Source organism: Mauremys mutica, chromosome 6, assembly GCF_020497125.1.
Source record: "Mauremys mutica isolate MM-2020 ecotype Southern chromosome 6, ASM2049712v1, whole genome shotgun sequence".
Classification (NCBI taxonomy): Eukaryota; Metazoa; Chordata; order Testudines; family Geoemydidae; genus Mauremys; species Mauremys mutica.
Genome location: NC_059077.1, coordinates 107,201,054 through 107,211,845, shown reverse-complemented (window position 1 = coordinate 107,211,845; position 10,792 = coordinate 107,201,054). Strand labels below are relative to the sequence as shown.

The 10,792-nt window shown below is 42.9% G+C and overlaps 1 protein-coding gene across 2 annotated transcripts in view; it reads right to left on the bottom strand.

The window, feature by feature from the left end:
* Positions 1 to 10,792, bottom strand: part of GLDC (glycine decarboxylase) — a 58,578-nt gene that overhangs the window by 5,518 nt on the left and 42,268 nt on the right. For both annotated transcript variants that reach the window (XM_045020476.1, XM_045020477.1), the window contains 5 exons: positions 9,849 to 9,974; positions 6,570 to 6,719; positions 4,197 to 4,309; positions 2,443 to 2,581; positions 371 to 482 (listed from right to left, as the gene is read on the bottom strand). In XM_045020476.1, the coding sequence (XP_044876411.1) occupies positions 371 to 482; positions 2,443 to 2,581; positions 4,197 to 4,309; positions 6,570 to 6,719; positions 9,849 to 9,974 (640 nt within the window). The remainder of the gene's footprint in view (positions 1 to 370; positions 483 to 2,442; positions 2,582 to 4,196; positions 4,310 to 6,569; positions 6,720 to 9,848; positions 9,975 to 10,792) is intronic.

Here is a 10,792-nt window from a genome sequence, read left to right as displayed (position 1 = left end):
GAATTACTACAGTCTCACCTCAATGACTTCCTATTTAAATTAAAATAAGACTTAACAATTTGAGAACAATCTCTGGTTCAACGACAGGCAGACAACTCATTTTACAACTTTTAACATTGTTGCAACTAATTACCAGAAGTGCACTTTTCACCTCTACCAATACCTTCACTTCATTTTGGCTCCTGTCTAGGATGAGCACTATTTCCCTCTGCCTAGTTATTTCCCTGGGAATGCTCTGTTTTTCAGTATGTGCTGGGACTGAAAACCCTCAGATCAGTTTAAAGCAAACACCACATCTACAATCCAAAGTCCTGTAGGAGATGCTGGGAGAAACCAGAATGTCAGGAGACAAAGTAAGCTCAATACTTGCCTCTTGCCCCTCTGAAAAGGACTTTGTAGTGTTTCTCTAGTCTTTTTGCCATGTAGTTAGCATTTAATATAGCAATCTCGGAAGCGTGTTTAAGACCCTTTCCACCCATCATCTGAAAAGAGCAAAAACACTATAGAACACAGGTCTGAAACAACCCCTTACCCATAAACAAGGAACATAGTCTCATAGCTTAACACGTCAGTTCATAAACTCACTGACACACACACAGCATTTCCTGTTTCACCTACCCCTCTTTTGGAGGGGTGGAACCCAAGACTCACTAAAACAGGGGTCAGCAACCTTTCAGAAGTGGTGTGCCAAGTCTTCATTTATTCACTCTAATGTATGGTTTCGCGTGCCAGTAATACGTTCTAACCTTTTTAGGTGGTCTCTTTCTATAAGTCTATAATATATAACTAAACTATTGTTGTATGTAAAGTAAATAAGGTTTCAAAATGTTTAAGAAGCTTCTTTTAAAATTAAATTAAAATGCAGAGCCCCCCAGAGAAGTGGCCAGGACCTGGGCAGTGTGAGTGTCATTGAAAATCAGCTCGTGTGCCACCTTCAGCACACGTGCCGTAGGTTGCCTACCCCTGCACTAAAAGCTTGGATGTTCTTCAGTGATTAGCGTGAGCAGCTCTAGTACCACAGTATTTCAGAGTACACATTTTCAGATGATATTTAGTTTTCTTTCACATTAAATTGACAACAAACTGGCACGTTCCTTCATATGAAGGAATTTTGGTAGACAAATAAGGGTTTGTTTTCGGTTTAGCAAACAGGATAATTCACAAAACAAGGAACTTTCCACAGCCCTTAAATAGCTTTAAAATGGGTAGAAGAGGGTTGCTTGGTGTGACAGGGTCAAATGCATCCCTGGATTTCCAAAATGCTGTTCACAGCCTCACTTCATTTGGAGAGCAGCCTATAGAGGCTGCTGGTTTATTATCTATGCTCAGTATGAAAGAGCAGGGAGATGCCTACACTTAAAATAATATGCTCCAGTGTGAATATTTCAAAATTGGAATCTGCTTACAATACCAAGCATCATTACACATTTTTAGGCTCATCTTAAACTCTAGGATCTGAAGCATTTTTAATAGCGTTTACCAAATAAGTGTCAAATTAGCCCATGATTCTAACCATGTGTCAGAAAGTTTCACGGTGTTCCAAAATATTTAAATATAGGCAAACACTAAAGCCAAGTTCTCATGTACCCTAACCAAAGCTAATCAGATTTGATTTTCATAGGTTAGTAAGATTTTACTGAAGACCATTTTTGTCCCCCAAATAAAGATGTTTCAAGAAAGTTGCATTTACTAGCTGCGGAGTGTTTCTAACATTTTTTAACACAATACTGCAGCATATTGAGACAAAGTAGGTAAGAAATTCTGTAAATAAGAAATTAATTTACTATTGCCAAGAAGCTCCCTGAAGAACATGAAAACCGGATGACTCTGAGAAACAGTGGGAGGACAAGCCTCTTTTTTGGATACAGTCTAATTTATAACTCTGGCCTCAAGATTTATTAAAAGGCAACAAATGTGGACATTAAACAAGTTGCATATGTTCATTTATGGCACTAGTTCATTGTACTGCCCTCACTATCTATAGAATCAGCACCCCCAAAGACAGCAAGGATCCCAACATGAAATTTATTCCTGAAATCTGCTCTAGGACTTTTAACAGAGGCACTGGTTGCTTTGTTTATTGTGTGCATGTCTTCTTGGGGGAAAACTGCATTAAACAGCCTTATAACATTCTACTTGCCCAGGTGAAATATTTTTTTTTCCCCTTTGACATGTGAGTAAAGTATAACTCCTTGAGGTGAAGGGCAAGTAATCAGATTTTGTACTTGGGTTGGAAAGTTTTCCTGGGCATTTTTCAAGACTATCTGAAATTAAAATGTGTGAATCAATGCCACCATTTTCAGTGACCTTGTGAACCCATGTGAAAGCATGAATGTTGGATAGGTCTAAAGTACTCAATTTCACCTTCCCAAATGTAGAAATGCCACTGGGAAAAATAAACAGATCCTTAACTGATGCTGGGGAGAAAAAAAATCTACGCACCTTGATATAGGCCCAGGAAATAGGCAATATAGCACTGGAGCCCCAAGGGGCAGCACTGATTGTACCCAAAGGGCATGCATCCTTATCAAGCTGTAGCACAACAGGATGGCTAGGCAGGTAGGGCACCAGATGATTCTTCCTGAAACACAGATACATTGATTTTAAAACAAACACATTGCTGTATCATTTTGGCTAGCTTCAGAAGAGGATTCCCACTTCTTTTTAATCTGTCAGGAATATCAAGTGTAGAAATCCACTTTAATGATTTCCATGCCAGTTTACATTTCCTTTATCATTCACTCCAAATAGAATCAATTGCTGTGGTGAGTTTTGCAAGATGGACACTAGTCCATTAAAGATTAGATTGAAGACAACTTACTTGAAAAATAAATCTGAGCTGGTAATCTAGTGAGAGGTTCCGTATTAAATTGCCAGTTCCTTACCCATGTCTATTTGTGTTAGACTTACATTTGCAACAGTAAATCCTTGTTCTTTCCTAGACTGGTTTTTGTCCGGATTTGAGCACAGATTATCATCAAGACTACAGTATGCAAAATCATGCTGTTTCCCATGCCACCCCATTATTGCAATGGTTTTCCTTATCCTATCTGTTTTGCTTATGTGGTATTTATCATCAGGACCAAAAGTTTAAGACCCTTCATGTTGCAAGAAGTCAATGGGTTTAACAAGCAGGATGATCGTCTACACACAGAGCACACATTTTCCAGGTGGAGCATGGCCTATGTTTTCATTATTTGCAAATGAAACACCAGGTCAGTGCCCACGTTATTCTAGAACGATGGAATTCTTTCCCTTCACCATAGAATCATAGAAGATTAGGGTTGGAAGGGACCTCAAGAGGTCATCTAGTCCAACCCCCTGCTCAAAGCAGGACCAATACCAAACAAATCTGCAGAGATGGATTTCCCAATCTGAGGAACATTAGACTAGTCATTGGGGATGGGTGAAAGGAGAAGAAATGTAGAACAGAGTGATGGAGTAAGGGATGGGGTAAGTTTAGGGTTAGACGGAAAGCTGTACATCCACAATCAACATTTATAGTAGCTGTGGGTAAAGTATGCAGTTTCTCCTTGAAAGTCACCAGCCTTTCCTCCCTAAGCAGGCCCTTTAATGCAGCTGACCATGACTGCAATTTGCATAGACAGACTCCAGGATCAGTATCAGCCCACCTGCACAAGCTTCTCTTCGCAACTGCTGGGACATTCCTTATAGCTAGTCATCAATAAAAGACTCCCACCTACCCAGAACAGCATGTAGCTTTCTAGGGAGTAAGAGAAAACAAACCAACAAAAATGAAGTGAATAAGAAGTCTAGAAAAGAAACTTCCAGGATACTGATTGTGCAAGGGGACCATGGGAGCGTCCATCTGCTAATCCATCACAAAAACATGGAAAACCACTACCACAGTGAGGCAAATTTGTTAGCACCATTTAACTAAAAACTAACTTCTGATATGTCTGGCTCCAGAGTCACCAAGGGGTGGTTGCTTGTCAAGACTCTAGTGCACTGGCTGAGGGATATGTGAGCACAGTAGTGATATCAAGACAACAATACAATGGTATTCAAATGCCAGTCTTAACTGCCTTACAAACAGAAACATACACAACAACTGCTGCCAAAACTAAGCCTCTCCCAAGTCAGTGCTAGTGGCCCTTACTCTCAATTGTTCTGTACAATTAACTAGGGTGCCTTCTCCTCCAAAGTAAATTTAAGAGCTAAAGCCTGATACTCACACTCCAATTGGCCCCATTCCAGGTCCTCCTCCTCCATGGGGAATGCAAAAGGTTTTGTGAAGGTTTAAATGAGACACATCAGAGCCATAGTCTCCAGGGCGACACAGACCCACCTGTCGGAGAATCACCACCAAAAGCTCAAATGCTGTCTCAGAAAATGTATTTTTCATATGCAAACTGATCTCATCACTGCCATTTGACACTCTAGAAGTCACCATTGTAGAAAGTTGCATCTGTTAATTACCTATCAACATGCTTTAGTGTCATTGCTTCAATTTGTGCCAGTTTTCTATGCAAAAATGAGTCTAAAATTTAGATTAATTTTGTTTTCCTTTACAAGGCCATATCCATTAAATATAGGAAGGTTTAGCATCTTTTACAAATGTTAAATTCCTAACTAAATGTGTAACAGACACCTAGATCACAAAGGACTTTAGACTTAAAATTCAATTTACTATGCTGGCCTTTCAGATAGTTCTTAGAAAAATCTTTGAGGCCAATGAGAACATTACAAATAATTCTATTCACTAGACTTATGGTAATTCAGCATGTAGCCCATTTTAAATTATATTTGTGACATAGCAATTTCCTGCATCTCTTTGTGTGACCTTAGTGAACTACGTGTAAGCAGTGGTGAGCTTGAGCCGGTTCGCGCAATCCAGTTGTTAAATTTAGCAGCCCTTTTAGAACCGGTTGTTCCAGGACAACCAGTTCTATTAGGGCTTTATTTAACAAAAGCTCCGGCCCAAGCGCACTTCCCCCTCCTCTCCTGCTCCACCCCCCTTCTCCTCCCCTGCTTCCGGCGAATCAGATGTTCGCGGGAAGCCTGAACAAGCAGCAGGCAGGCAAGCTGGGGCCCGGGGGTTGGGGGGTGGGGGGGGGAGGGAAGGGCAGGTGCAGGTGGCTCAGCAGCTCCCGGTCCCAGAGCACGGCTCCCTCCAGCCTGGTCCTGGCCCCCGCCAAGCGTCCCCAGCTTCGGCTCCACAGCTCCAGCCCGGCCCCCGCGGCGCCGGTGCTGGTCCCGGCCCCCGTGGTTGCAGATCCGGCCAAGCAGTGCCTGCTCTGGTCCGGCCGGGCTCGGGGAGTTGGGCCCCGCGGCGCCGGTCGTGGTCCTGGCAGAGTGGACCCGGTCCCGGCCCCAGGCAGTGTGGTAAGGGGGCAGGGAGGGGGTGGGTTGTGGGGGGTTGGATAGGGGTCAGGGCGGTCAGACGGCAGGGAACAGGGTGAATGAATGAGGGCAAGGGTCCCGGGGAGCAGTCAGGAAAGAGCAGGGTTGGATGAGGTGGTGGGGGCACTCAGGGACAGAGAGAAGGGGTGGTTGGATGGGGTAGGGGTACTGGGGGGCCATCGAGAATGAGAGGAGGGGTTGGGTGGGGCAGCAAGGGTCAGTCAGGGGACAGGGAAGGGGGGAATGGGTCAGGGGTCCCTGGGGGTGTGTGTCAAGGAACATGAGGGGTTGGATGGGGCACGACCCCCCCCGGGGGGGGGGGGAGGAGGGAACCGGTTGTTAATATTTTGGCAGCTCATCACTGCGTGTAAGTATCTTTGGGGGCCATTGTTTTAAGTTAATGGTTTTGTATGATTGTGTTCTACTCCACGGGGGAGGGCTAAAGCTCTGTCGGGAATAGGTGGTGATTAAGACAAACCAGCCAGGTTGTTGTCCTTCCAGGGAGGTGTCACCTGGGAAGCCTTCCATATACTCTTTCAAACTGGATTCTCCAGAGACTAGCAGACAAAGGAATGACATTTGGATAAAATGCTTTAACTTTCTCAGGGCCTCTCTTTTGATCCAACAAGTCGACAGGACCGTCCACAAGGGAACAACACTTGCAGAAGGGATGGAAGGACTTGACCTGTGACGGCCCCATAAGACTGATGGGTGACCTCAGGTAAGCTTTTTTGTATGTAGGTAGGTAGGTTCTTTTATTGTTTTGAATGTGTCTTCTCTCCAATACTGTCACCTTAATAAATGTGCTTGCTTATAAAGAGCTGTGTGATGACTTGTAACTGCAGGCAATGATGCTGTTCACAGCCTCTGGAGAGAGAGCAAAGCACAGACACTGGGCTGCTTAGGCCGCCTGGCTTGGTGAAAATATCACCGTATAAGGCAGGGAACTGTGCAGCCTTGAAAACCCTCGGTCAGGAAGGAGAGAGATGCTGATTTCTGCCCTGAACTGTGACCATATTTTTTAACATCCAATTTCTACTGGTGTTTTTGGTAGCCTCAGTTTCTTTCCAAACATTTATGGTGTACAAGTCTTATGGTGAAGCTGTGGTAGAGTTGAAAGTGTGAGAACTGACATTTGTTGTTTCTCTGGAAGTTACCACCACCAACACCAATAAATAGCTAAAATCTGTTTAACAGATTCACACCTGGGCATTCATGTTTGCACCATCTAGGTAAACCTGGCCTCCATGTTTGTGAATCAGGTCACACACATCACTGATATCCTCTTCAAACACACCATTGGTGGATGGGTATGTGATCATGATGGCTGCCAAGTTATCTTTGTGCTTATCCACCTTTAGAAAAGGAGGGAATATAGAAGGTTACTCGAGGGTCACAAAGTTCTCTTCAGCAAAATTCTTTACAAAAATCACTGCCACAAGTGTTTCACATGCTGAAAACAAGTTTACCCATCTCATCCAGCAAAATCGTAACTGCCAATCACCCTTCCTGGCACATGATTTTGGTGCTAAGTTGTAGACTTTGGGGAAATTTAATGGTCGCTAAGAAAAAAAATGTTTATACAAATTTTCTATCATGACAAATGTCTGGTTACTTAAGTGAAAGCTGTTGAGATCTACTTTTCCTTCAGAAGCATCTATGTAGAAATGTTTGTTCACCAAGACTAATTTAAACCAACGATAGTGAGGGAAAAGTAATATGAAAAACGGTTACTTGCCTGTATGGTAATGGCCATTCGAGATGTATGGCACATACATCCATTCCACCATACAAGTATGTGTGCACCCAATGCAGTCGAGTCGGAGACTTTGTCGGCAGTACCATGAGGCAGCACATGTGCCTCTGCCATCCTTGTGTGTGGAGCCAAGGGCATAACATCTTTCACACAACTGTCTGTCTAATACCCACAGTCCCAGGGAAAATGGGACAGTTGTGGAATGTATATGTGCACAATACATCTCAAAGAACAACAGTTACTATACACTACTACAGGAAAGTAAACAGGTGTTTTTCCCCACCCCCTTGAGTGATTATGCACAGATACATTCCACTGCAGGTGATTCACGAGCAGTTTCCTTAGAGATGGTAGGACTTGAAGAGAGACTACAGCACTGACTTTGCAAAGATGGCATTGTCCCGGGAAGCTGGAGTGACAGTGTAATGACTGAAAAAGATATGTACCAACAACCATGTTGTTGCTGCTTTGCAAATGTCTACTATCGGTATGTTACTTAAGAAGGCTGATGAAGTGTAACGAACCCTAGTGGAATGGGTTGTTATTCTCTGAGGAGAGGAAACCTTGATACAGTCAGAAATCCAGTGAGATATATGCTGGGCTGTAACTGGTTGCCCTGTCATCCTTTCAGTGAATCTCCTAAACTTTTTGTAGCCTCATCTGAAAGATTTTTGTTGCTGTCCAGATAAGGATAGAGCCCTCCAAATGACTAGAGAGTGTGAAGCTTCTCTTCAGTTTTGCTAGAATGAGGGTTTTTTTGGGGAAAAACAAAACTGGAATATGAATGGTCTGAGGTGAAATACAGATACAACCTTAAACATAAGCTTCAGGTGTAGCCTAAGAAAAACCTTACTTTTGTGAATTGTCATGGAGACAGAGTCAGCTAGCAGTGCCTCAAGCTCCAGCCCCATTCTTGAGGAAGTAATTGCTCCCAGAAAGGCTATTTTCATTGACAGCAATGATAATCAAGTTGTTGCCAAAGTCTTGAAAGGGAAACCCATTAAACAGGCCAAAACTAAATCCAGGTCCCATGAGGGTACTGGATCAGCGAATGGAGGGTGCATACGAATAAGACCCTTTAAAAGTTCTCAGACAATATTAAAGGCAAAATAGCAAAGTATCCCAAAGGAAAGGTGGTTTGGGGCACCACATTTTAAGAAAGATGTGGACAAACTGGAGGGAACCCGACCTATAAGGTACGCTTACTCTTGAGAAAAGATGACTGAGCAGGGACCTGATAACAGTCTTCAAATGTATTATGGGCTGTTATAAAGTGGATAACGATCAATTGTTTTCCATGTCCACTGAAGGTAGGACAAGTACTAAGAGGCTTAATTTGCAGCAAGGGAGATTTAAGTTAAATATTAGAAAAAAAGAAAATCTTATTCTAGGGATAGTTCTGGAATAGGCTTCCAAGGGAGGCTGTGAAATCCCCATCACTGAAGGTTTTAAAAAAACAGGTTAGACAAACACCTGCCAGGGATGGACTAGGTATATTTGGTCCTGCCTTACTGTAGGGGGCTGGACTAGATAACCTCTCAAAGTCCCTTCCAGCCCTATATTTCTATGAGCTCTAAGGCAGAAATCCCTGTTTCTTTGTCCTCATGGAGAATGAGATACAGCTAGGACATTTGTCTCTCACACATCCCTTGCCTAAACAAATGAGGCAACTCTCGCGCCTATCAATGACACAGATAATAGCCCTGAATGTGGTACATTTTTTCAATCCAGGAGATTTCTGCATGGCAATACCCCCACCCCCACCCCACATCCCCCAAAGTGCTATTAACAAACTAAACTAGAACTACACTGAAGTGAACTACAATTATAAAACAGGAGAAAATCTCTTTTGAAGCTAACTGAGGCTCAAGAGTGGTGGGGAGCCCCAACTCTTGCCATGGGTGGTAAGGAGGAACTGAGAGGAAGGCGGTGGGCAGGCCCTTTTTATGCCTTCAGTTCCACACACAAGGATGGCAGGGGCACGTGTGCTGCTGGCAAAAGTCTCTAACTCGAATGCATTGGGCATGCACACATCTACAGTGGAACGTATGTGCGCACAATCACTTGAACGAGAAACGCAAGTTTAATCACATTTGAGAGAGATTTTAAACCAGCTGCATTCATTGGTTAACAAAATTGGTCTTTCACATTTTCTAGGTAATTGGGTGTCAGTCTTTTTTTCCTTCAGTGGCAAAGATGCAATGATAATTTCAATACCTAACAGCTCCCAAATATATTTAAAATATATTCTGCTACTTCTTTAGCTTCATCTGCGGCCAATCTATTCAGAGATGCAGAGGCAGTTGCCTAGCAACATCTTACCCAGCCATGAGACTGCTCTTCAGTAGATGAAGGTTAAAGTGCAGCTACAAATGTTTGAGAATCACATGAATATGCTTCATTCACTTCAGATACTGAACACAGGAAGGCGGGGGAGGGGATGGAGGGGGGACCCAACAACTCTGCCATGAAAGAAGCTACAATGTATACTCTTTCAACCATTTCTACACAAAGGATCCCCAAATTTAAAGAGGGCTTACAAATTTAATGGCTTGTGTCTCAAACAACAAGAAAAGGAAGAATGATTTATTCTTCTTTTAAAGCAGGTATCTATTATTTATTTGCACCGTTTTCCCACATAACAGAAAATCTGATACAGCTGCTAACAATCCATTACCCAGAGGGAAAGTTCCCACCCCCCAAAATAAACAGCAGATGTGACACTCACCATTGCTTTTAGATGGGCAATATCAATGTTTCCATTTTTATCCACCTCGACTGGCTGAATCTTCATCCCTGCCATTTGGGCACTTGCAGGGTTGGTACCATGAGCAGATTTAGGAATAAGACAAACCTGAGTGGGGAAAAATGTAAGTTCTAATTACAGTGACCAACCATGAAATCCCAATGCAGTAAAACCCATCAAAAGGTGCATTTCATTATCAGACCTCCAGAAAAGGTACAAACAGAAGTACTATTTGTATTACAAGAATTCAACACAATTTTCATACAGCAAAATGTTTACATAAAACCCATTACCATATTAACTGTTCATTTACTGAGTATTCCTCACACTGAGGGCCACTTTTGAAGAACACTTCCATTATAAGGTTCTACTTGCATGTGGTTTGTATTTCATCTCTGGATGCAAGATAGAGCTTCTAAAGAATCATGGTATCTGGATGTAACAGAGAAATCTTTGAGTTTTATTGTCCATATGAGCAGTTTTCCAATTTAAAAAAAAAATGCAAATTAGGAATAATTTGACGATTAAATTACTGAAGGTACATGAGCATAATAAAACTCAGCTGCTTTTATGCATTTATGAATTTAGTTGACAAATTTGTTAGCCAATTTTACTAAAACTCCACCACTTTGTAGAAGAATTAGATAAAAACATTTTTCAAATTCATTACCAATGTCAGGGTTGGGCAAACATTTTGGCCTGAGGGCCACATCTGGGAATAGAAATTGTATGGCGGGCCATGAATGCTCACAAAATTGGGGTTGGGGTGCGGGAGGGGTTGAGGGCTCTGGCTGGGGGTGTGGGCTCTGGGGTGGGGCCAGAAATGAGGACTTCAGGGTGTGGGAGGGGGCTCCTGGCTAGGGTGGGGGTGTGGAATGCAGGTGCGTGTGTGCAGGCTCTGGGGTGGGGTTGAGGAGTTTGGGGTG